Genomic DNA, 25343 nt, shown 5'->3' on the forward strand with positions numbered 1-25343 from the left:
TAAAATTAAGGTGAGAAAATTTTTTTTTTATTTATGTTATTAAATGAAAATTTTTTAAGTATCAACTAATTTTCATGAAAAATCCTATGTATGAACAATAGTATTTTTTATAGTACATTGGGAGGTGTTCGAACATTCTGGCTCACATACAAATGCTTGATTATCATAACTACTTGGAGTGGTAGTAGTAGTATTTCTTGAATATCCGAAAGAATTAGTACAGTCTCCATTTACACTTCCTACACTTTGATAGATTGTAGAACTTTCTGCTGAATTATTTTTTGATGTTTCATTGATTTCCCGTTCAATAATTGACGATGTACGACCGTTATTAAAAGTACTGAATATTCTTCGTGAAATTCCTGAAATCAATCATAGGATTCACTAGAAAATACTTGATATTTCTTTAACTTAAAAATATTTTTTTGAGATAATCTTTGAGCTTACTTGAAGATCTTAAATTTTGACGAAATATCATATCAAAGTTGGTTGGCAACCTCATACGCAGTCCTTGATTCTCTAGTAATGTATGAATTGTATTCCGTTTTTTAGGTGGTTCTATATAATGTGACTGATGCATATTAGATATTGGATTGGCATTGTTTTCAGCGAGTCTATGTAATTCTTTGACAATATCTTGTACGTAATTTTCTAATAAATCGCCGGATAAGATATCTTTGGGCTGAAATTTAAAATAAATGTTTAGTGAACACATTAAAACTCTAAAAATTTATTATAAAATCCCAACTACTTACTTTTTTGGAACATTGTAATTTAAGATTAGTATTTGCAAGCAAATGAATAAAAGTATAGGATCTATGGAATAGCATAGCTATAAACTGTACAAAAAGTATCAAACCAAATCCAAAAACAAAAAGACAACCTATTGGTTCTAAGCGTAAATAATTTTTCTCTATATATACCTGCAAGAAATAAGTCAATATTTTTTAAAAAATTCATTCACCCGTATCAAAAACTAAATAACAAAAAAAATTACCTCCATAGTACTTCCTTTGTGATAAGTAACATTATATGTAATTCCTAATGGCCATTGAAGATGCAATGTATCTTTGTTGAGTTGCATCAAAAAAATTATAAAAACAAATAATGCATTAATCATAAAAAATTTAAACAGATTCTCATCACGTAGCTTTTTCAAATCACTGGCTACTTTTTCAAGCTTTTTTTTATCTTCGTCAAGTGGTTGAAGATATTTTTTTATCAATTGCTTCCAGAAAAGTTCTTCTTCATGAGATAAAAATTCTACTTGTCCTTTTCGAAGATCTGGATCTTGAATCCAATGCGGACTTATAAGATAATTACTTCCTCTCACATTATCTGGTTCTACATTCGAAGAAATCGATGATGAACATTCAGAAATGTGCTCAGAACTTTTTTGTTCATTTTCACATATTTCATCAGTTTCGGCTGAATGCATAGGATTAACTGTTGGAGAATTCAGAATTTGATGTCTTGATGGTTGAACTTCATTATGAATATTTCTATAATATAAAAATTTTGGCATTTAGCTCGTAATAGATGCATCATTATTCATTTAATTACTAATACCAACCTTTCTAAATCATCTATACGAATAACAATGTTATTTAGTGTTTCAGCAATACGATCGAGCTTTGCAGATTGATGTGAATCTCTATTCTGCATGCAACACAAACATTTGAAAAAATAAGCAAATGAAGAATTCAGTGATTCTTTTCGAAAAAGTTTAGGTTTATTTGATTCTGAAGATTGACTATCTTTTTGTGATGAATTTTGTTTAGTTGGAATATCAGCTTTGGATTCCCGGGTACCCCAGGTAACATTATTTACGTTGAAAATCGAATAAATAATAAGTAATAAATACATTGATGGAACAGTGATGTAGTAAATTACAACACATAGAAGACATGACAATTCTTGTGGATGTAACAAACCAGCAATAACAAGTTGTCCCACAACAATAAGGAATAAAATTGTACTCGGAGCTAACCATCCATCTTCCGCAATTTGGATCATTATACCAACAAGAACAATAATCATAACTAAACCATAAATTGTAGAAATGATTGCAGCGACTATAAGTTGAATTGAAGATTTTGAAGTAAAACAAATTATTACAAATATCATAATTGGTATCAAGTTGTAAGAAAAGCTAGACCAATTATCAATTTTGAAAGCAGCTATAAAAGCTCCTACAAGCATCATAAAGATTGTTCCTGGACCTAGGATTGTACTTCCTGAAAAAAAAAATATTCTAGATTTCTAATAGAAATTTTCATAACTTTTCTTAATGAAAAGAACAGTACCCATTAAAACCCATTGATATGAAATATATAACCATGATATATTTTCATTAACTTTCCTAGTTTCTTTCGAATTACTTAATAAATCAAAAATATTAGCTATAGTTGATGGAATCCAACGCCGACGTTGATTATAAAATTCATTGAATGTTTCTGGAGCATGTGTGTATGAATCGCTAGCTGCTGAATATTCAACTCGATATCCAGATTGCAAAACAAGAGTGCATAGCCATCGATCTTCACCTTGATCATATTGGATATAATGTTTCGCTTCTTCTGACTTGGTGGCATATCGTCTCATTACATTGTCTTCCATCAATGCCTTGGCTCGAAAAAGAGAAAAACAGCCTGGGCTGCATAAAACACTACCAATTGTATGTTCAGTTGATTTTTGAAGCCAGTGACCGATTGCATATTCAAATTTTTGGAACCAAACCATAGGACCTGAACCAATAGGATGAATTCGACCACATGCGGCACCTAGATCTTTGTCTCTTTTCATCAAATGAAGAAGAACTTTTAATGCATTAGGTCGAAAGTCAATGTCTCCATCCAGGGTCAGGATAAAAGTATTTTCTGCTATTATCTCTTTCCGGCTTAAGTGGATCGGTTGACTTATTAATCGATAACCAAGTAAGTAATACATGTACATGACCTGCCGTTTGAAATTTTTATCTTATTTATAATCTGATTATAAATGTCGGCTTCTTTTTAAACTCATATTAATGTCGTAATTACCTGACTCCACCGTTTTCTATGACGGATCTTATTTTTATCTTTCAGATGAACGATTAATTTATTTTTTCCTGGAAGAATCCATTCAAGCACACCTCCATATGGAGCTGGATATTTTGTCGGTGGATATGCACATATACAAAGCCTTTCAACAGACTTTTTAAATACTTCTATAAATGTTTTTACGTAGTCATTAACTCGGGTTTCATCTTCATGATGATCACAAACGGTTTCACAGCCATGCATACACCGAAAAGCATCATCAAAAAAGATATGTACTGAAATAAAAGACAATTTTTTTATTGACAAAGTAATAAGATGTTATCAATGATTAATAGCAGCTATTAATCAATTTAAATGAAAGTGTTATTGATATTTTTAACAAAGACTTCAATACCTACCTTCAAGCTCAAAGTAATCATTAATTGGAATTTTATACTGCTTCAAAGTAAATCTCATGGCTGATTGACAAAGGTCTAATCTCAAAATGCTATTGATAAACTGCATCATTTCGTCTTTTGTTTCATGCCACATAGTTGCACACGCAAATACTTTAGTTATTTTATCTTTAGGTTTAATGACAGATGACGTTCTTTTAGAAAATATTTCTGAGAATCCTTCAAAGCTTTCTTTCTGTTTACCTGACTCCTAATATACAAATATTAAATTATGCAATTCATTGATGTGTAGAAATTTTAAATACCAACCTCTGGATTTAAAGAGTCATTTAAAAGATCTCTTCGTCGATTAAGTATTAACGACTGATCAATTATTAACGAGTCATATGAATAGACTGCAAAAATACGTTTTTCACTTGCAAGTCTTTCACAATGAGGAATCCAGATGTGTGTAGTGAGCCATATCTGAGATAGAAACATGAGTATCCAAAGCCAACATTGCCACTGAGACAAGGCATCCATCAAAGTGTCATATTCAGGAGAGTTAAAAAATAGATGATCTGGAATATAATTAACTAAAACACAAGGATCATTCTTTTGTACAATACAGAAGATCAGAAGTAAAATATTAGTCACTGGAACTATCAGACTAACAGGCAGTGCGAATCCAAACGATTGCATTAATGCTCTAATAGCAAATTTACCTGGAAAAATGTTTTATTCAGTTTTGTTAAAAGATAATGAATGAAATATTATTTATAAGAATTCTTACTGGTTGAAAAAGTAATTATTGATGCTACAGCATGAATCAATAACACGAGTAATACTACATGTGAAGAAGCCATGTAATATCCAATTATATTTGATACACTATTATTAGAGAGATCATCTTGAGGTATTTTGATAGTTACATTATACATTAATTGTCCTGGAAATGTAGTTAAAAAATTTTTGAGACTTAAATCCTTCAAATAAATGATAATAAGTGTAGTTCCGAAAAAAATTAATATTCGAAAAATTGCACTGATTCCTTGCACAACACCACGACTTAATTCCAATCTTTCTTTGATGCGGCAGAGGAATTGAATGATTTCTATAAAAAATATAACTATTTATAAAATAAAATGTTTATAATATTCATAAACGTTTAAATTAAAAAACATACTGAAGGAACTTTTTGATGAAATATAATTAGACCACCATCGCAATGAGCAAATTACAAGTGTTAAAGGTAACAGCCACTTGATAGTGGATCTAGTCTGATTAAAACAAAGTAGAAGAACAATAAATGAGATTTGAATTATGAGTATTATTACATCTCCTACAATTGCAACAATAAAATGATGGCCCACTTTATCGTGTCTATTACGTGAAAAGAGACCTGTTGAAAGAAAATTAAATTTTCATTACATGAAGAAAAATATTAAGTGAGAATTATAGATCATATTTACCAAGAATTGTAGGCACAAAATAGATACAACTACTGACTATTACAGCTAAAACCGAGTCAAGCTCAGGAAGAATTACTAAAAAAAGTACTGCTATAGCTGCAGCATGAAAGCCTTCGAGAAAACATACAAACGAAAGATCCCACATTTTTGGAAATTTTTTCTTTTTAAATAGTAAATGATAAATTGTATTACTACTTGTTACTAGCTCTGGTATACAAAAAGCTATCAATATACACCAATACCACATAATTTTTCCTTCTTCTGATATGTCGATAATAAAATTTTTCATGGTAGTTATATTTTTATCTGTAAAATAGTAAGTTAGTGAACTCTAAGAATGAAATTGATATAATTTTTACGTTATCATATCATTGATTCACTCACTTAGATGATGGTATTCACAGTACTGCATGATATGCTTTGGTCCAATCTGAGAGGATGCAAGCAAAATAGTTGCTCTAGAAAAAAATCCTCCACAAAGAATTAACATAAATAACACCAAATAAGTTAAAATTTTGATTGCTTTCAATGAATATTCATATAAAGTCATATCTTCCATTGATCCAATTTTAGTCGTTTTTGGGAATTCACGGAAGAGATCCCAACTATAAATTTCATTGGCATTTCTGTAAAAGATTCACATCAATAGTTTTATTGGAACATTTGATAATGATAATAGTGTATTTATAAAATCAGTATACTCTTCATTTTTGCTGTCCTCATTTTCACTATCACTATGGTATTCATCTAATTCGTTGAAATAACTATTAAAAAAATCTTCTTTTTTGCAAGCATTATCGGACATTGTTGTTAGTCAACAAGTTGATTGAACACCGGAATTGATACTATTTTTTCTCTGAATAATCATCCTTTTAAACATCTAGCCTTCAATATATTTTATACGATATTCAATTTTATCATCAGATTGATATCAGCATGATAAGACGGCCGAATTTATCATTTTAATTCCTAAATCGTAAGCTTGAAGTATTCATCTGTCTAAAAATGATAATGAAACCATATAGTTGTGAATCATAATGTGAAGTGTTTAAATTGATTTAATTTTAGTGTTATCAGAGCTATTCATAATCTAGGAATTTTTATAATAATTCTGAAAAGTCATAAATACTTTTTAAAAATTGTATTATGAAAGATTAGAGCACCAGCAAAATATATAGACAAGTTTGTTGTACATTACCTGTCATTATTTTTTTTTGTTTTTTTCAGTGTTATCAATGAAGGTAAATCAAATTTAATGACTTCTTCGTTATACCTTCATTAAGTAATTTCTAAGGTGAAACTTTTCATTGATAAATAATAATAAATCCTTTATTTCTTTTGTGAGTATATTTTATCTTAAAATTTAACGTCAGGTTTATTTCTATAATTTTTTTTTTAAAAATCGACCAAAACTAAAATTATAATAATAATAAAGCAAAAGTTGCAATTACTATATAGTAATTTCTAATTTTACTTATTTGATATTTAATCAATAAATTAATCACGATAATATGAATTTTCTGACATTCATCAATTATCAATTGTTAATTATTGCGTTCTTAATTAAAATTACTCTTCTGAGAAATATTTCATTTAAAATTTGTGCGTTTAAATTTTACAGGTGGCAGTTTCAAGGCTTGCAAAAAGTTTTGGCTCGGTCATGTTGTTAACATGATCTAATAACCTAATCTAACTTCACGGTTTTCTATTTGAGGCATCAATTAATTACCATTATTTACATTTATGACTGATAGTTTTTGATACCATTAATGTATTTTATTGTAGTATGTATTTACAGTAACAAGTTATTTATAATATATTCGAACAAATATAAAATGACATCTTTGCTTGCAAATAAATTAGCAATCAAATAGAGGTGTTGAACGATTGTGACGTATGCTAAGAACAAGATGGCGATCGTGACAAGATGGCGTTGAATAGTTGAGTTCAACGAGTGGTACAAATATTCGTCGCTTCGAAACAAATAATTACATTCATTTTATTTTGAGAAATCATTAAACTTTTTAAAATGGGGTAAGTATCAGTGTGCTATTATTTATGTTAACATTAATAATTAAGCTTACAACACAACTAAATTTTACATTACATGTTATTTAACGTGTTTACAATTGTTTGTAAGAAAAATGCTTTGCCAAGTTTTATCGATGGGTCCTTTTAGTCCAGAAATTTCTCATTATTTACTAATAGATTCTGTTGGTTAAAGAGTTATAAAACAATCATTATTGTTATTTATAATGAACTTCTTTGTTGCCCGGCTTAGCTAATAACAAGTATATTTTAAAATTTGTACCATGATTTGACCCTTTTTTCTATTTGCACACATACATTTCTTCTGTTGCATAATTTTATACACATAAAAATAAATCAAGTGGAGTTTTTTCACTTGCTAAATGGGTTTTTTTTCTTTTGGCTTTTTAGATCATCAGATTTGGAATATGTGGATTATAAACATGAAATACATAGTGGAGATGAAGATGTGGATCTCATTGATCAGAAAAAGAAGAAGAAGAGAAAGCACAAACATCATAAACATAAAAAAGACCGAGCTATTGAAAAGGATCGAGATGACATAAAAATTGACAGAGATAGGTGAGTATTTTGTGTAATGTTTGATAAATTAGATTGTCCAATTTGAACATACGATAATTTTATTATGTTTATCATGTGACTCTAGGAAAAAACACAAAAAACATAAAAGGCCTCGAAAAGAACGAGAATCAGAAAATGGCACTGTTGTGGAAGAAAAAACTAAAATAATTGTAAAAGAGCCTAGTATTAATGGTAAAGTGGATGATACAGTAATGGAAATTCCTTCTACTGAAAGTGAAGATGAAAAACTTGTCGATTTGGATTCCGACGAAGTTGATTGCACAATAATTGAAGATGATATTGATTTAGAAGAATTAATGAAACAAAAAGTATGACCGATAATTAAAAAATCAAATTAATATTTAATGTATGAACAAATTTATAAATTAATTAGTATTCATTTTTACTTCTATGTTTCAGGAACGGTTACAAGCTTGTTTAGTGCAATATCTTTCTGACGAATCCGATAAAGGAGATAAAGAACTTGAATCTGATGAAGTAGTTAAAAGAAGTATAACTCCTGATGTAATTCTCGTTGAGGATGATAGTGCGGAAGAATTAAAACCACACAAGAAACATCATAGAAGTAGAAGCGAAAGTCGAGAACGGAAAAAAACTAACAAACTTAATGAGAGACGTGTAATAGCTGATGCTGTTCGTGATAAAAAATCTAAACAAGATTTAATTGACAAACGACGTGAAATTGATAAAAAGCGTGAAGACAAAATTAAATCTGATGAGTTAAAAAAAGAAGATTTGAAAAAATCTGAAAAGTCTACAAGAAAAATCGTTGATAAAACAAGAGAAGAAGCGAGAAGAGAAGAATCAAGGAAACGGATAGAAGAAGAGCGACGTAGAGAGTCTGTAAAAAGAGAAGAAAGAAAGCGAGATCATGAGAGTAGAGAAGAAGATCGAAAACGTGAAATAGAACATCATTTATCGAAGTCACGAAATGATTCTAAAAGTTGTGATGTAAAAGAAGAATCTAAGTATCGATCAAAACTAGAGAATCGTGATCGTCATTCAAGTAGAGAAAGACATAGTCGAGAAAGATTTACTAGTAGGGAACGACTAGCAAGTAGAGATCGTCAAAATAGTCGAGATAAAAGAGAGAGTAGAGATAGGCATGTTAGTAGAGATCGTCATATTTCTGCTCGAGAACGAGCTAGCAGTCGTGATCGTCGAAATAGTCGGAATCATGATAAAGTTCGTGAACGTTCAAAAAGCTTAAGACGATCAAGAAGTCCAATGCGGCATCGAAGTGATCGTGAACGAAATGATAGATACAGAAGATCTCGATCACTATCAAGAAGTCGAAGAGATCGTGAACGGTATAATCGAGACGATAGAGAAAGAGAGAAAAACGGGAAACGAGAACGAGGAGATAAATACAAAGATTCGCTCTCTGAAGGTTTAAAAGTTGATAGATCTGACAGTTCAAGTGAAAATGAGTTACAAGATATTGATATTGAAGAAGAAGAAGATGAAGAAGTCATTATTGAGAGACGTAGAAAACAAAGAGAAGAATTGTTAAAGAGACTTGGTGGTCCGACTGAAGATTCTAATATGTCTGTAGATATGCCAGTTAATTCCAAGTCTCCTCGTAATAATTCACAACCTAATTCTGTTGTAAAAACAGAAGAAGTTGTAAATAATAATAAAGAAATTGTAGAGAGTCATACTCCACCTTTACCAGATAAAGAAAAAGTTCAACTGTTGGCAAAAAAAAGAAAGTCAAGATTCGATGAACTGCCTAGTGAGAAACAAGAAGAACCACCAGTGAACGAAAAAAAAGAAGAAAAAGTTGTGGTGAAAAAAGCAAATGAGTGGGATATGTTTGCAGAAGCTGATAATATTGGAGATTTTAATGTAAGTTTTAATAATTGATAAAAAAAAATTTTTTTTATTAATATTTTTTTCTATTATTTAAATAGAGCCCAACGGTTGAAGGAAAGAGAATAGGTGGTCCAGAAAACCCCAGTTTAACTGACAATTGGGACGATGCAGAAGGATACTACCGGTAAGATATTTCTATTAATGCTAAAAGCTGAGTAAATTTAATGAAGTAAATTACAAAAATTTTATCAGAGTTCGTGTTGGTGAAACTCTTGATAATCGGTACGTTGTCTATGGATACACGGGTCAAGGAGTATTTAGTAACGTCGTGAGAGCAAGAGATACAGCTAGAGGAAATTTAGATGTTGCTGTAAAAATTATCAGAAATAACGAAATCATGTAGGTTTAATCTTCCAATCAATAATATTAATAAGGTTGATTATGACGTCATAAATTAAATACACAGTCTATTTGTGAAATCTTTTTGTTAATTACAGGCACAGGACAGGATTAAAAGAACTTGAAATACTTCGAAAGCTCAATGATGCTGATCCAGAAGATCGTTTTCATTGCCTTCGTTTATTCCGTCACTTTTTTCATAAAAATCATTTATGTATGGTTTTTGAACCTCTTGCTATGAATTTAAGAGAGGTAAGTCATAGTATTATATTGGAATGATTCAAATTTTTATAAAAAATGAATTAAATTATGTTATATACGATATATTAACAGAATTAAATTTTTCAGGTTTTAAAAAAATACGGAAAAGATGTTGGTTTGCATGTAAAAGCTGTACGCTCATACACGCAACAGCTGTTTCTTGCCCTAAAATTGCTAAAACGAGCTAATATTTTGCATGGTGATATCAAACCAGACAATATTCTAGTCAGCGAAAGTAAACTTGTATTAAAGTTGTGTGATTTTGGATCAGCAGCTCATGCACATGAAAATGAAGTAACGCCTTACCTTGTATCAAGATTTTATCGTGCTCCGGAAATAAGTAAGTTTCTTTCAATATTTTTAATGTGTCTTTGAATGTTGGATGTATCTCAGATTGTAACTTTGGTTTATTTTTTCTTATTGATATCACTATAAGTTTTTTTCTATTACTTTGGGAAATTCGTATCATATGCCGATGGGTTGAATTGATGTAAAGTTAAATAATGAACTGATTGATGACACAAACATTTTCTAGTTCTTGGTATTCCTTACGATTTCGGCATTGACATGTGGTCTGTCGGATGTACCATATATGAATTATACACTGGCAAAATCATGTTTTCGGGGAAAACAAATAATCAAATGTTAAAGTTCTTCATGGATCTCAAAGGCAAGATGCCGAACAAACTCATAAGAAAAGGAACTTTTAAGGAGCAGCATTTTGATTCTAGCTGCAATTTCCTTTACCACGAGGTTGATAAAGTTACTGAACGGGTAAGTTACGATTGTCTTTTATTAATCATCTATAGCTAGAAATCATCTGAAATTTTTTGACGTAAGTCTATTTTTTATGCATTGATAAAAACTATTTTTGAAAATATTTTATCACTCAAACAAGAAGTAAATTTTAGATAAATAACTTTTTCAATTTCTTATTGAATACAAAAATTGAATTACTAGAGAGATATCGATTCAAATGTTAACTAATGAAACTTTATAGTGCAAAAAATGTTAAAATTAATGAAAACTTTTCTATGAATTCCAGGAAAAAGTAGTTGTAATGTCATCACTTTCTGCAACGCGGGATCTTGGTGCTGAGCTCGGTGGTAATTCACTACCTCCAGAGCAAAATCGAAAGGTCGGTCAGCTCAAGGATCTTCTGGAGCGTACACTTATGTTGGACGCCGGAAAGAGAATAACTGTGAACCATGCCCTGGCCCATCCATTTATACAAGAAAAAATTTAGGTAACCCCAGATCCCGGGGACCTTATGAACACGGAGTTAATTTCGTTGAGAAATAACGTAAATTTTGTACATATTGAACACTCGGTTTGACGAAGCAATGCTATTTGACTGATCGCAAGATGCTTTTCATTAAAAACGCAATTAAATTGTTGTTTTATCCGAGTTCTTTTTACAAATTTTATCAAGTTAAATAATTGAGATGTTATTTTTCTACTTATTGTCACAAATTTTGCTGTTATAAAATTATATAGACTAAATTTCTGATCAATTTTTACTGTCATCTTGAATCATTAAAAATAGTTAAAAGCTTCACGAGCGTTCAACATCTCTTATAAATTATGTGACACAATTCTTGAGTGACTGTGTTATGCATTCTCAAAGATGGAATTAAAACAATTTAGATGAATTGTTGGTAAATGTACCATAAAAAATTATAATTGTACATTATTAATTAATTTTTTAAATCACTGGCTAGACAGTCACTTTTTTATTTCTTAGTTAGATAAATATTTTAAAGAGAACGAAATATAGATTTAATCTATACTAGGTACACGCGTTTACACAATCAATTTTCAATACACAATCATTTTCATATAATAATCATTTATAATTAATTAATTAATTTTCAACCTCATGACGATTGACAAAAATAGGAAAAATAGTTGAAATAAATTTATGACAGGAATTTGGTGTACTAACAAATCAAGAAAAAATTGTATAGTAAATAGGATGACTGTAGCTGAAATAAAACAATTAATGCTTGAAAGATTCATATACGGAGAAGGTTTAGGAAGTAAACAAAAGCCCCGAATTCAAATAAGTTGTTTCATTTTATTTATATTTATTTACTCTTATTTAATTTAATATTTATTGTCTTTACATCATATATATTGAATACAATAACAGCACGGATAACACTTTCTTTTAATGCTTTCTTATCGTAAAATACCTTTTTCTTTTTTTTTTTAAATTAATGTCTATGCACAATTACTATGTTATATCCGAGCTGTTACGATTCCTAAAAAAAACCTGATACCTGCTATGTTTTTGCCTGGTAATAAGCAAGATTGTACGAGGCTGCTTATGTTTCAGATGAGTCTTCAATTAATTCTCCAATGACGATTAAGTGTGCGGGCGGACTTAGCAAGGGTTACTAGCACCGATCCCGTTGCAAGGTATTCTTGGAGCCTGCCTTATGGGATATTTAGTATATCCAATTTTCGAATTTTCACTTTTTTAGCGGGCAAGATGTGTTGCGCGTTAGGGTATATAAATGTTTTATCACGGGAATTAAATAACAAGATAATTGGCTTCTCCCATCTGTTGGGAATGCCAACCACTAGGGATATGGATGTTTTCTTCAGGGTTTCCTAACGATAAAATTTTTTAAAATTATTTATTTACTTGATTTATATTAAATTCTTTTTTTGATAAATTACCGAAAAATTAATATTAAGATATGACAAAAATTCAGACACAAAAATGGCGATTGATGACGTGATTTTTCTAATTGGCTATTTGGTAATGTTTTCACTTGTAGCCCTCCCTGAAAGGAGGGGAGGCTGTGGATGAGGAATTCAGGAGTGAGAACTTATTACCACGTCTTTGATGATTCGAGATCCAACCAAAGGCCAACTACTGAAATTACTTCGAATGAATCGTCCCTCAAAACACTTATGTAGCGCAGGTTTGTCCAATTATGACGTTTATATTTCGGAATTTTGTAAGTATTCTCGTGTACAGGTAAGCCATATTTGATATTTATAGTGAAAATACTTAGAGAATTTCCCGTCAGGTATAATTTAAAAGTCACAATGTTGGTCTATAATATGTTAATTTGATTTATATAAGGTAAAATGAAATTAAGTTATTCACATAAACTGATAATTGTGACTTAAAAAATATACCTGAACGTTGTTGTATATGATCTAATTATAGTAATTATGAGTTTTCAGATCAATATACGTATAATGGAAATGTTATTGTTTACGGGATTATATAATTGCTATAATTTACATAGTAAAAAGCAATTAGCTGCATACTATAAAATGTTTCATAAGAAATGAAGTCGGCGTTGGATTTTCATTACAAGTAAATACGATTTGGTTATTCAGCTTTTTTTTTAATAACTTTATTGAAGTTGAATCGCGCACTCACATAAGTATGGTATTTTGAAATATCCAAGTACAAGGAAAATTGAATAGTTTTTTTTTTACGAAGAATCAAAAAAATCAGCAACCACAGTTTAAAATACCTACATCACAATATATCAGACTAGAAATTTCATAGTTACATAATATATATTATATAATTTTTTTTTTTGTACCTATCGTTTCATTCTCATTCGTCTCGTTAAAATTATGGAAATATTGTCAACACTCTTAAGTTTTTCTCTTCAATCTCTTTCTGGATAATATTGAACAAGTAAACTTGATACTTGATCAGCTAACTCTTTCGAAGAAGCACATAAATATCGTCTACTTAGGAGATCCAATGGTCCACCTATAAAATTATCAACATCAAATTATACTATTAAAGTAGATAAAACATCAGAAATATTTGTTACAAAGATGTAACGTTACTAATGCGTTAAATATTTCAAAAATAAAATAGTATTAAACAAATATCTGAGTTTTAAAAAAATGTGTGATTATAATTATCTGTATTATTATTATCATTAATTTACCAGCTGGATCCATAGAAACACCTCCAGCTTCTCGAACAATTAAATCACCAGCTGCAAAATCCCATATATGAAGTCCGTATTCAAAATTTGCATCAGCTCCTCCTAGTGCTACCATGCATATATTTAAAGCTGCTGATCCAAGTGTTCGCATTCTAAATATAACAAATTTTTTGTGAATGAACTAACGTATTTTAAAACAGTGATCATGTGCATTATTTATATTCATTTGATCATTATGGTTAATAATGAAAAAACATTTTAATGTTTCTGCAGATACTTTAGCTGTAGAATCATATTCTAATTTTTATAACTTACCCATGGATCTTTGAAATCATATTTTTTGTGTTCTCTAATACAACCTCCATTTTTTCCGGATCTCGGCTTGTACCCATTTCTATCATGACAAGAGCTTTGCTAATGTCTGTAAATATATTAGTAATTATCATTCATCTTATCTATATGTCAACTTATAATGGAATAAATCATTAAGTATCATATACCTTTTTCTCCAGACACTTTGATACGTTTTCCATTAAAAAAAGCACCTTCTCCCTTTTTTGCAGTAAACAGTTGTTCAAGAACAGGATTGTAGACAATACCAATTTCAATAACTTTATTTATTAAAAGAGCTACTGATATGCATGTATGAGGAAATGTATGAACGAAGTTCATAGTACCATCTATTGGATCTATTACCCATGTTGGAGCATCTGTCAGTTCAACTTTTTTTCCAGAACTTGTAGTTTCCTCACCAATAAACCTTATCAATTCAATTAAAATGTTATATTATATTAATGATTCATTATACGTTTGTCTCACAAATGTGCTTAATAATTCATGATATCAGTTATGCTTATCAATTTAAGAGTGACAAGGATAGATCAACTGACCTACTCGGCACAATATAAAATTAAATCTAATTGTATTAGATAAACAAATGAATTAATTTTACGTGGAATTTTTTTGTAATGGTAGAGAAAGATTAGTTTGTTAATTTAATGTTTACTTATGATCAGGAAATTCTTTGGTAATTCCGTCCATAAACAGCTTTTCCACATGTTCATCACATTCTGTGACAAGGTCAACATCACAACTCTTCATTGACACATCTTTTGGGCTATTTATTCTTTCACGAATATACTAAAACAATGAATATTTGGTCAACTTATTCTTGTTAAAAATGAAAAAACGCTTCTAATAGTCGATTTTTATTAGAGAATCAATAATTAAATTATGTATGAAAAGTTTTGCAGCCTTCATATTAGAATGATAATAACTCATGTGAAACCATGTATTTAAAAAACATTGTACGTTTATTTTTTAAAGAATTAGAGCATCGACTTTTGCTACATAATTTAATTACCAACTCATTCAAATTAATTATGAATGAAAAAATTTACGATGATGAACTTACTGCACCAGACTGTTTTACGAGGTTTAAAGCAACATCATAATAATTCTGAATACCCATTATGAAATTAGAATGAGGAACAACTAAAAATGAAAAGAACTTCACTATTCAACAGCACCTTGACAACTGAGGGATTCCGGAGTTCTCAGCTGTTGAAGTAGTAAAAAACGATGATTGCTCCATCTTGTTTTATTGACAGAATGAACAGCCCCTTTTTCATTGATCAGAAAGGTGCTTGTGACCTTGAAGATTTTTATTCTAGTTAATATAACGATAAAGAAGAATTATGTTGGAATTGATTTTTATTTAAAGAAACTTCTTGCCAATAATACAATAAATAACACATTATTCTGATGATTCAACGAAATATATTGATGATAACTCAAAATTCAACATGTTTTATATACATATAGATGTCAACATTCATTAATTAATCATTAAGATTTATTCTTCAATAATATAATTAATTTTAATATTTTCCTTCATCTTTTTCTTAATTATATAATATTTCTTATATTAGTTATATCTAGATATTCTTTTGTTCCACAAAATGATATGTATCAGACACGTTGTTCACGTCAATAAGAATTTTCATGAACAACGTAGATTTGTTTATTTAATATATTTATTCAATTTATAAACACATATAAGCATTCATGTTATATAGTTTTTTTGTTATTTCGTTTAAAATTTTTAAAAATAACGTGCATTAGTGCATCTACATTCAACTAATATTTTTAACAATTCTCCCCAATTTTTTATGTTTCTCTATAATTTTCCATAAATTGTTTATACCCTAAATAAAACATTATTCCCAACGTTTTTTTTTATTTTTTATTTAGATTTTTAAATGATTACTATATTATTCATTTCACGACAATACTTTCATCTTTTACTTTCTTATTCATTATTACTTTGTAATTCAAATGTATAAAAAATAAAATCAAAAAAATATATAATTAACAAATCAGCCTCTGAGCAAGTTATTTAAATTATTTTTTTATGCAATAGATTTCTCAACAGTCTAAAAATATTTACCAGGAAGAAATTAAGTTGTACATAACAAAACATAGGCATTTATTTTTCTCATGTTCAGCCCATTATGCTTTTGATCATTCTAAACTTGGTGGTGCTTTAGACTTTAATTCTTTATCTAAGTTGCTAAATTATTTATTAATCTAGTTTTGTGGCCTCAGTTGGAAAAGTAAATCGACGATACTTTCATCAGCTAGAGTTGATGTATCTCCTACATTTTTATCACCAATTGCAATTTTTCTTAAAATTCGTCGCATAATTTTTCCTGAGCGTGTTTTTGGTAGTCCTGGTGCGTGTTGAATAATATCAGGTTGTGCAAAAGGTCCAATCTTTTCTCTCACTTTAATTAAATATCAATATATTATTATTTCCGGCATTATTATTTCCATACTGTTATTATTTTTAATACTGACCTTTCTTTTTAAGTTCATCTTGTAAAGTTTTATCGAAGGTTTTCCCCTCATTGGGCGTAATAAAGCAATAGAGACACTGTCCTTTTACTGGATGTGGTTTACTAACAACTGCAGCTTCAGCAACAGAAGGATGTTCAGCTAAAACACTTTCTACTTCAGCAGTTGACATTAGATGACCAGAGACATTTAACATATCATCGATTCTGCCAGTTATCCAAAGGTATCCATCAGAGTCTCGTCTTGCTCCTAGAAAAAATATAAATTTTAGAGAAGATAAAAATAAAAAACAAAAGAATTTCTCAGCTATTTTTATACATGATTTTAATGTTTCTAAAAATATTAATTAGTTTTTTTATTTTTTTTAAATTAAAAACTGATAATGCCAATCGAAAAAATTAAAGCTCGTCAAATATTTGATTCTAGAGGTGAACCTACATTGGAAGTTGATCTAATAACTGACATTGGCCTTTTGAGATCTTCAGTACCGTATAATCTACCAACAAATCCAATTGAAGGCTTTGATCTTCGAGATAATGATGATTCAAAATTCAATGGACGTACAGTTTTTAAAGCTATTGATAATATTACCAACATCATCGCACCGAATTTGATAAAAAGTCGATTGGAAGTTTGTCAGCAGCAAGATATTGACTCGTTTCTGGCAAAATTGGATGGGACGGACAATAAATCAAAACTTGGTGCAAACGCCATTTTAGGAGTGTCTATGGCTTGTTGTAAAGCTGGAGCTATCAAACGAGGTATTCCATTGTACAAATATATCAGTAATATGGCAGGAAGCCAACCAGTCATTCCGGTTCCCATATTCAATGTTATCAGTGGCGGAAAATTGGCAGGAAATCCACTGACATTTCAAAAATTTATGATTATGCCTACAGGTTTATATTTATTGCATTTTAACAAAATCTTGCAGAATATTCCATCTGATTTTCTGTTTTTATTGAAAAAAATTCAAATGCTTTTAGGTGCTAAATCTTTCAAAGAGGCTATGCAAATTGGCACTGAAGTATACCGAGCTGTAGAAAACCAAATAGCTGAGAATGCGGAACTAAAACTTCCGTTAACTGTAGGTGACGATGGAAGTTTTCATCCTGATTTCGAAGAGAATACAGAAGCATTAGCTACCGTTGTTGATGCCATAAAAGTTACAGGCTATGAAGATAAAGTGAAAATAGCTCTTGACATATCAGCAAGTACATTCTGCAAAGATGGTAAAGTATTTTTTTAAATTTTATTAGATTTGCTCATGAAGGCTGTTTAGTTAATAACTGATAAAATTTATCGATATTTTAATTGATAAGTAATAAGTATATTGCAAATGTACTTGTAGAATTTTTTTCCATAATCATTATCATCAATTACTTAACTGATAATGATGAATATCATAATTTTCTAGCTATAAATTCTATCCACTTATGAATTAAAATTTTTGTTCGTACATAAAAAACTTTTAATTTAACTGTTGCAGGACAGTATGATCTTGAATATAAGACAGAAGAAACAGATCCTGATGACTATTTAGAACCTGAAGCTCTACTTGAGCAATATCAAGAACTTTTAGGTGAATTTCCACAAATAATATCTTTAAAAGATCCATTTGATCAAGAAGATTGGGATAGCTGGCCCCTGTTATCAAATCAATCAATTCAGATTGTAGCGGATGATTTGACGGCAATGAATAATGAAAAGGTAGAAGAAGCTATAGAAAATGGTGCAGCTAATTGTTTGGCAATAAAACTGCCTCAAATTGGTACAATAACTGAAGCAATTGATTGTTTCAAACTAGCAAAAGCGAGCGGGTGGTCCAGCGTTGTTTGTTCAGGATATGGTGAAACTGAAGATAATTTTATTGTTGATTTTGCGATCGGATTGGGATCAGGACAATTTGAAGCCGGTGGACTTTGTAGAGGAGAAAGAATTTCGAAATACAACCAAATATTAAGAATTGAAGAAGAATTAGGAAAAGCGGCCAAGTATGTTGGAGAAATGTTTAGAAATCCTTTGGCTTTGACACAAGAAGAGAGTAATAATAATAATGATGTTAATAAAAAGAAAAGCAAAAAAAAGAAGAAAAAAAGTACATGAATATTCAAGAATTTGTCGAGTGATTCTTATAAAACTAGAAAAGTATTTCATTATATAACGTACCATCTCCAGTGCAATAAAATCCACGGAATTTATCAAAATAAGTAGTTTGGAAGCGCTCATGATTATTATAAAGTGATCGCATCATTCCAGGCCAAGGCTGCCGGAAGACTAAATATCCTTCTCCTTCGCCTTCAATTAATTTTCCGTCTTCATCTAATAATTCTGGACGTACTCCGAAAAATGGAAAGCTCTAAAATTAGTCAGTTAATTCAAATTAAGCCTTCACTTAATTGTGGAACTTTGAATTATTTTATTTATGGACACTTACTGCTGATCCGGGTTTCATTGGTGTTGCTCCCGGCAGTGGAGTTATAACATGACCTCCAGTTTCTGTTTGCCAAAATGTATCAACAATGCTACATTTGCCATGTCCAATTAAGTTATAGAACCATAGCCAAGCTTCAGAATTGATTGGTTCACCCACTGAGCCAAGAACCTGTAAGAATGATTGATTTTTCATTTTTCCTTAAAAGGAAAGTTTTTCCCAAAAAAAATAATTTAATAATAATACTGTACCTTCAAACTGCTGAGGTCATATTTTTTTACTAAATCATCGCCAAATTTCATTAGACTCCTAATGGCTGTAGGTGCGGTGTAGAACTGAGTCACTTTGAATTTATCAATTACCTTCCAAAATCTATCATTTTCAGGATAAAATGGAGTTCCTTCAAACTAGAGCAAATTATTTTATATTCATTAATCATTGTTCTGTCTTGTAACTCAATTGTTTTTTAGTTATTTCTACTATTTTAAAAATAAGCTGGCTGCTTACCAAGACTGAAGTTGCTCCATTTGCTAAGGGTCCATAAACAACGTATGTATGTCCAGTAATCCAGCCAATATCTGCAGTGCACCAGTAAATATCATTGGGTTTATAATCAAAAACATATTTAAATGTTGTGGCAGCATAGATCAAGTAGCCAGCTGTAGTATGGAGAACACCTTTTGGTTTACCAGTCGAGCCACTAAAATATAATTTTTTTATTATTTTAATGACATTATATTCTTATAATGAATCAGTATATAATAGTATCGAAGATTTACCTAGTGTAAAGAATAAATAAAGGATCTTCAGCTGCCATCCAAGCTGGATAACAACTGGCTTCGGCATCTTCCATTTCTTCATGCCACCAACAATCTCGGTCTTCGTCCCATGGAATATTTGGTTCATTATTTCCATTACTGGACCCGTTTATCCCGTGTTTTCCTTTTTCTAAAATCAACCAAATATCTATTTTTAACCGACACACTTGTACAAATCATTCTCAGTCGATTTACGTACCGTAAATCGAATCTCATTTCGAAAGCGAAAAGTTGCATTCTCACCCCCATCTAATGTGCTTCCCTGAGGGCTTGTCACTCGTCGTAGATGAGACACTACGATGCAGGATTCAACCTCATGACTCTTTTCCTTCACTTTCTTCATTGCATCATCACAAATTGCTTTCAGTATTAAAAGTTTGGAACCTCGCCAAACTCCATCTGTTGTTATTAAAACCTTGGCCTTTGAATCCATCATTCTTTCTGCTAATGCGTCTGATGAATATCCTGCAAACTTCAAAAAGATAATCAAATTAGTAAAACTATATGTGATAATTAAGCACAACTGCTGATGATGGTTCAGCATATGATAAGCTGATTGTTATGAATATGAAGTTAGTATAAATATTAATACTGATAATATTTTTTTTTATCTTAATGACATGCTCTTAATTTGGTTTTATTTTATTGTTTAAAGTTCGTGGGTTCTAGAGTTTTTTTGTAAATTTTATTACATTTAAAGAATTAAACTTACAACAACACTATGGACGGCACCAATCCTTGTACAAGCGAGCATTGCAATTGGAAGCTCCAAAATCATTGGCATATAAATAGCTACTCGATCACCTTTCTGAACACCTTTGGACTTAAGGACATTGGCAAAACGACATGTTTCTTCAAGTAGTTTTCGGTAAGTTAATCGAGAATAATCTTCTGGATCGTTACCTTCCCTAAAAATTAAACAATATATGATTAATGGTATCATTAAATTGTTTATTTACTTTTAATTATATCTCTTTGTTGCAAATTAATATATTTTTTTTATATTATTTATTGTTTTTATCAGTTATTTTAATGGTATGTGGATAATGTTTCCCAGAAATTAATCAAATAATAAAATTTTTATTTTAAAACTGACATTGAAAATTTTTGATTCCACTTTAATTTTTTTTGTTCAAATACAATAAGATACGTTGTTGAAGAAAAAGTGGGTTAAAATAGTATTTATGTATACCGTTGCTCGTAGACGTGTTTGATGATTAATATTAAATAATGAATGTTAAGTAGACCTACTACTGAACGAAGATTAGACGTAAAGAAAGACAGAAATAATATATTCATAGATTTTCATGAACTTTTTTACATTTGTAAGAAAGTATATAAGTACATATCCGCTACGTTACCTAGTGCATTATTCTACCAACATTTTTATGTCAAAAGTCAAGAGTCTCGTACGTTGACTAACACATTTTTGATACGTCTTTGTGCTTAGTAGACATGAGCGCATTTTCATAATGATTGTCATTGGTCATTGCCAACCTCGGTTTACTAAACTTTTTTATTAGTATCTTATTTATATATAGAATAATGGATATCAATTGAGAAATGAAAGAAATATGAAAAATTAATTTACAAATTATTTACAGTTATGTTACGTCATCACTCGTAATGTATATTTGTTGTTCAAAGTTTTACGTAGAGTTATCAATACAAAGTAATTATAAATTAACAGTTAATGACCCGGAAACAAGATTATATCAATATATCAGTCGGGAGAGATTTATTTTTTATTGATAAATATTTTTCAATTACTTGAACTCAACAATCGATATCCTATGTTATACAAAATTTTTTTTCTAAAGAGAATGATAAATTTCCTAAAGACATTCTTTGTTTAATTTAAATGAGAAGTTTTTATGATTTCTTTACTTTTTTTACGTAATCCTCAGAATAAATTTTAATAAATGAATATTATAACTTTTTATGAATTACAATTTATTAATATAAAGAATAAATATTTTTTCATCATTTTTATATTTAGGAAGTAAATTCTAAAGATGATAAATGTGAAAAATTATTAAATTGAAAAAAGGGCAAGTAAAGTAGTTTAAGTGGATTCGGAAGGGATCCTTATTTGTGAATAACTCTCGTACCATGAGGAAAGTAACCAATCCTCAGCTTGGACATCGTTACATGATATTTTTCTGACGAATCAGCGAACTGAATAGTCTCGAATGATCATTCTTATCAATTTTCAATTAATTTTTATAACCGCATAAAATTTTCTAGACTGTTTATCTGTATATTTATTAAATACTTTAGCTGTGAAAGAAATTTTTCAACTATTTTAAGTACTTGTTTAAAAGTCAATAAGGAGTAAGTATTCAGTACGAGTTTAAATTGAATTTCTTTTCTTGATTATTTAAAGAACCAAAATTACAAAAACGTCAGTAATAGAATAAGCAAGTTATTAGTGGGTATAGTCCAAAATTACGTGTTTTTAACTTAAGATTTGTCGTCTATAATAGTATTATTGTTTCCATTAATAAAACTATTCAATTATGTGCACTATAAATAAATAACAATAAATATGTTATTCACTCCATAAATTGAATTCATTCCTTCATATAAAAACGCATTAAGCATTATCTGTATACGTACCAATAAAATGCAATTTTATCACCATTGCCACATTTAACATTTTTGTCCAGAAGATTAAAACTGAGATTCGTTGATGCTCCTTCCATCCATTTGATAAATACGTCACCTTGGTTGAGATCAAAATTGTATGAGAAAAACTTATCATTAGATGTTTGTGATTCCCAGTAGAATTGTTTTGCTATTTCACTCCAGAAAAGTTCTGGATTTTTTATTGACCTGAAAAAAGTTTAACTCCAGTTAGAAACATACATTATGATGCTTAACAATGTTTTTAGCATACCTAACCCAAAAATAAATAAAAATTATTTCAAATATAATATAATAATTGATAAAAGTTGCAAGACATAGTGGAAAGTGATCGATATTACTATTCTATTTTTGCAACTCGTGAATGAGCCTTCGCGCGTGGTCTTGACTTTAAAATTTATGATAACAATGCTTAATATAAAGTTTTTAAGAGCAATAGGGATAATCGATAACTCAAACAAGTTTGACATCAATAATAATTTGTCAATAAATTTGCTTATTTTATTGACTTGAATATAAAATATTTGCACTTATAATCGTTTTACCTTGGTTTGACAATAATTATAAATACATTGTATGCTTACTTTTCATGCATATCCTTGTATTGTTGCATACTATTACAGTAAGCATTATTTGCAAGCTCAGCATTTGGATAGTATATCCTATCAGCCATCTTTTCTACCCTTATTTTTTTAAGAATTCCTTTGCACCCCTTGTATCTCCTCTTAATTTACTCTGAAAGCTCTAGAAAATAATGAAAACACTCTGTTATCACTTGTCTTCAGGTTTTTCAAATTTTCTTTAGAATTAGGTTACAGATTAACATATAGGTGAAAAAATCTTAGGTATTAATTGTTTTTTTCAATGATTAAAAAAAAATTGATCGATACACTATTTGAAATTTTTGAAGTACACTGAACCGAAATAAAGGAATAGATCGGTTATTTAGGAAAATTACAATGGAACAACTAATGCATGATTATTTAGTCAATTCATACATGCAGTACTTGATTAATTGATATCAGATATTCTGTTAATATTAACAATTTACTGAGAGTAAATAATTTAAAAATTCACCTTGTATGCGTTTCACAGTGTTTCCCTGATGAAACGCAACTGAACTGACCGCGGTTGTTAGAAAGGCGAATCCATCGGCAACTCCAACACTCCTCAGCGTAGAAGTAAGTGGGGAGTCAGCCAAACGATCAATACATATGATAGCGATGCATTTGGTATACTTTAGGTACCTCTTGACCTCTTAACATTTAAAAAAAATATTTATTACTATCTTTTTTATAATTATCAAATTTAAATAAATTAGATTTTTTTGATTAGAAGCTGTCATGTGAAAGTTTAGAAAAAAATTTTAATTTATTACTCACCTTTGTTGTATCTATCATAAGGTATTTTCTAAAAGGTTGGATTTGAAAGTTATAGTTTCGATTTGTCAATAATGAATCTTTTTAAAAACTTCATCAGTTAATTTACATGAGATATAGAAGTAAAGCTTTGTTATTAATTGATAGAAAGTCAAAATTTTTTATAATTTATAAAGTAAAAGGACTAGAAATATTTTCAGATAATCATCAAGTTAAAGATAAACTTGAGAAAAATGTTACTTATTAAAAAATCTCTTGAAAAAAAAATGCAAGAATAAAACTGCAAATTATAACAACTGTAGTGAAAGGAATTGAATTGGTAGATGGCGAAGAATCTAACAATCACTATTTCAAGGACCTGCCATTCTATTATAACTTTTATTACTAAATAAATAAATTTTAATAATGAACAAAGATCATAAAATAATAATGTCATATAATATGAATCATATTAATAATGGAAAGATATAATAACTTGAAATGGAAATCATAAGAAAAAAAATCAACTAACGTGCTGAACCTCAGGTTTATCAGAGTTCTTAATAAATATATAATTGTTTATATATTTATATGTTATGGTTTTCAATTGATTGATCTACTTTTGTTTTTTTTTTGTTATATTTGTACCCAAACGAGTATTATAATGATTTGAAAAATTCTTTCATTTACCTCGATAGAATGAGACAAAAAATATTATGAAGTAAAATTTATGATCAGGTGTGTAAAAATGCACTAATAAGGAGTCTTTTAGACGGACAACTATCAAAAATAAAAATGCGTTCACATTAAAAATGAACAATTAGTATTTATGAAATGTAAAATGCACAAAACTCTATGATAACCTTGAATATTTTATTATTAGGTCAAAGATTAGGAGCTTTTGATCTTTTAATTCTTTGTTGCGTAAGATTATCATAGCTGACAAAATTTATTTTTTTAGTTCTGAACATTACTTTTATTTTTATCTCTATTCGAATAGCTTGTAAAAATGAAAATGATTAAAAAATAATCATTGTAACAATGAAAAAAAAAACACATATATAACAGTTGATATAATAGTTTGCATTTTTTTTTCCTAGTAGGTAAAATAACTCTCACACTTATCTGTACACTTGATAAAAAAACAAATGGGTAATTAATATTTATTAAAGATTATAAACTTATTTTAATAATCAAAATATTTATTGTAGATGAATTAATATTCTTTAATTACAAAAACATTGTGATTTTATTTAGAACTTTCGAGCTGAAAAATTTGAGGCACAGGGGGGGCAACATTAACAAA

General features: G+C 29.5%; 5 protein-coding genes across 9 annotated transcripts; 2 read left to right on the forward strand and 3 right to left on the reverse strand.

Annotated features, from left to right (window-relative positions):
- Nucleotides 1–11: 11 nt before the first annotated feature.
- Nucleotides 12–5737, reverse strand: LOC118066677 (chitin synthase chs-2-like). Its single transcript, XM_035082889.1, has 14 exons — nt 5589–5737; nt 5272–5513; nt 4888–5193; nt 4602–4817; nt 4209–4529; nt 3746–4140; nt 3440–3686; nt 3042–3316; nt 2307–2958; nt 1574–2237; nt 998–1502; nt 756–923; nt 448–682; nt 12–362 (listed from the first exon to the last, which is right to left on the reverse strand). The coding sequence occupies exons 1-14, from the start codon at nt 5690–5692 to the stop codon at nt 85–87; spliced, it is 4608 nt and encodes a 1535-aa protein (XP_034938780.1). The 5' UTR covers nt 5693–5737; the 3' UTR covers nt 12–84.
- Nucleotides 5738–6204: 467 nt separating this feature from the next.
- On the forward strand, nt 6205–13484 carry Prp4k (Pre-mRNA processing factor 4 kinase). Of its 3 annotated transcripts, XM_035082892.1 has the most exons (13): nt 6206–6227; nt 6509–6921; nt 7327–7497; nt 7583–7826; nt 7918–9366; nt 9432–9517; nt 9586–9732; nt 9831–9984; nt 10081–10333; nt 10529–10767; nt 11039–11239; nt 12332–12414; nt 12780–13484. In XM_035082892.1, the coding sequence occupies exons 2-11, from the start codon at nt 6917–6919 to the stop codon at nt 11237–11239; spliced, it is 2949 nt and encodes a 982-aa protein (XP_034938783.1). In that variant the 5' UTR covers nt 6206–6227; nt 6509–6916; the 3' UTR covers nt 12332–12414; nt 12780–13484. The 3 variants fall into 3 exon arrangements, with proteins under 3 accessions (XP_034938781.1, XP_034938783.1, XP_034938782.1); XM_035082890.1 differs by lacking the exons at nt 12332–12414; nt 12780–13484 and having other exon boundaries at nt 6205–6227; nt 6509–6671; nt 6751–6921; XM_035082891.1 differs by having other exon boundaries at nt 6207–6227; nt 11039–12414.
- Nucleotides 13355–15525, reverse strand: LOC118066684 (inositol monophosphatase 1-like). 2 transcript variants are annotated; one of them, XM_035082901.1, is made up of 7 exons: nt 15340–15525; nt 14932–15065; nt 14426–14685; nt 14241–14346; nt 13926–14077; nt 13566–13741; nt 13355–13493 (listed from the first exon to the last, which is right to left on the reverse strand). In XM_035082901.1, the coding sequence occupies exons 1-6, from the start codon at nt 15394–15396 to the stop codon at nt 13635–13637; spliced, it is 816 nt and encodes a 271-aa protein (XP_034938792.1). In that variant the 5' UTR covers nt 15397–15525; the 3' UTR covers nt 13355–13493; nt 13566–13634. The 2 variants fall into 2 exon arrangements, with proteins under 2 accessions (XP_034938792.1, XP_034938791.1); XM_035082900.1 differs by having other exon boundaries at nt 13355–13741; nt 15340–15396.
- Nucleotides 15526–15656: 131 nt separating this feature from the next.
- AcCoAS (acetyl coenzyme A synthase) lies at nt 15657–23925 on the reverse strand. The gene is made up of 12 exons (XM_035082893.1): nt 23757–23925; nt 23264–23423; nt 22653–22868; nt 20746–20941; nt 20277–20505; nt 19995–20163; nt 19723–19915; nt 19467–19622; nt 19219–19386; nt 18951–19140; nt 16785–17030; nt 15657–16711 (listed from the first exon to the last, which is right to left on the reverse strand). Exons 2-12 carry the CDS (start codon nt 23350–23352, stop codon nt 16515–16517), a joined length of 2049 nt encoding a protein of 682 aa, XP_034938784.1. The 5' UTR covers nt 23353–23423; nt 23757–23925; the 3' UTR covers nt 15657–16514.
- On the forward strand, nt 17164–19065 carry LOC118066681 (alpha-enolase-like). Of its 2 annotated transcripts, XM_035082898.1 has the most exons (4): nt 17164–17680; nt 17768–18013; nt 18271–18491; nt 18589–18864. In XM_035082898.1, the coding sequence occupies exons 1-4, from the start codon at nt 17164–17166 to the stop codon at nt 18742–18744; spliced, it is 1140 nt and encodes a 379-aa protein (XP_034938789.1). In that variant the 3' UTR covers nt 18745–18864. The 2 variants fall into 2 exon arrangements, with proteins under 2 accessions (XP_034938789.1, XP_034938787.1); XM_035082896.1 differs by having other exon boundaries at nt 18271–19065.
- Nucleotides 23926–25343: the final 1418 nt, after the last annotated feature.

Source organism: Chelonus insularis, unplaced genomic scaffold, assembly GCF_013357705.1.
Source record: "Chelonus insularis isolate UGA/USDA-ARS -01 unplaced genomic scaffold, ASM1335770v1 contig_352_pilon, whole genome shotgun sequence".
NCBI classification, from domain to species: Eukaryota; Metazoa; Arthropoda; class Insecta; order Hymenoptera; family Braconidae; genus Chelonus; species Chelonus insularis.

Bases quoted from the DNA above. Each gene is read 5' to 3' on its own strand.
- LOC118066681 (XM_035082896.1), top strand. From the start codon at position 17,164: ATGCCAATCGAAAAAATTAAAGCTCGTCAAATATTTGATTCTAGAGGT. The intron at 17,681-17,767 runs GTTTATATTTAT...AAATGCTTTTAG, and splicing joins ATTTATGATTATGCCTACAG to GTGCTAAATCTTTCAAAGAG. The intron at 18,014-18,270 runs GTAAAGTATTTT...TAACTGTTGCAG, and splicing joins AAGTACATTCTGCAAAGATG to GACAGTATGATCTTGAATAT.
- LOC118066684 (XM_035082901.1), bottom strand. From the start codon at position 15,396: ATGGGTATTCAGAATTATTATGATGTTGCTTTAAACCTCGTAAAACAG. The intron at 14,347-14,425 runs GTATATGATACT...ATATATTTACAG, and splicing joins CAAAGTGTCTGGAGAAAAAG to ACATTAGCAAAGCTCTTGTC. The intron at 14,078-14,240 runs GTAAGTTATAAA...TGTTATATTTAG, and splicing joins ATGATTTCAAAGATCCATGG to AATGCGAACACTTGGATCAG.
- LOC118066677 (XM_035082889.1), bottom strand. From the start codon at position 5,692: ATGTCCGATAATGCTTGCAAAAAAGAAGATTTTTTTAATAGTTATTTC. The intron at 2,238-2,306 runs GTACTGTTCTTT...TTTTTTTTTCAG, and splicing joins ATATCAATGGGTTTTAATGG to GAAGTACAATCCTAGGTCCA. The intron at 1,503-1,573 runs GTTGGTATTAGT...TTTATATTATAG, and splicing joins CGTATAGATGATTTAGAAAG to AAATATTCATAATGAAGTTC.
- Prp4k (XM_035082890.1), top strand. The intron at 7,498-7,582 runs GTGAGTATTTTG...ATGTGACTCTAG, and splicing joins ATAAAAATTGACAGAGATAG to GAAAAAACACAAAAAACATA. The intron at 7,827-7,917 runs GTATGACCGATA...TCTATGTTTCAG, and splicing joins AAGAATTAATGAAACAAAAA to GAACGGTTACAAGCTTGTTT.
- AcCoAS (XM_035082893.1), bottom strand. From the start codon at position 23,352: ATGGCTGATAGGATATACTATCCAAATGCTGAGCTTGCAAATAATGCT. The intron at 20,942-22,652 runs GTACGTATACAG...TTTAATTTTTAG, and splicing joins GATAAAATTGCATTTTATTG to GGAAGGTAACGATCCAGAAG. The intron at 20,164-20,276 runs GTGAGAATGCAA...GGTTGATTTTAG, and splicing joins GGGAAGCACATTAGATGGGG to AAAAAGGAAAACACGGGATA.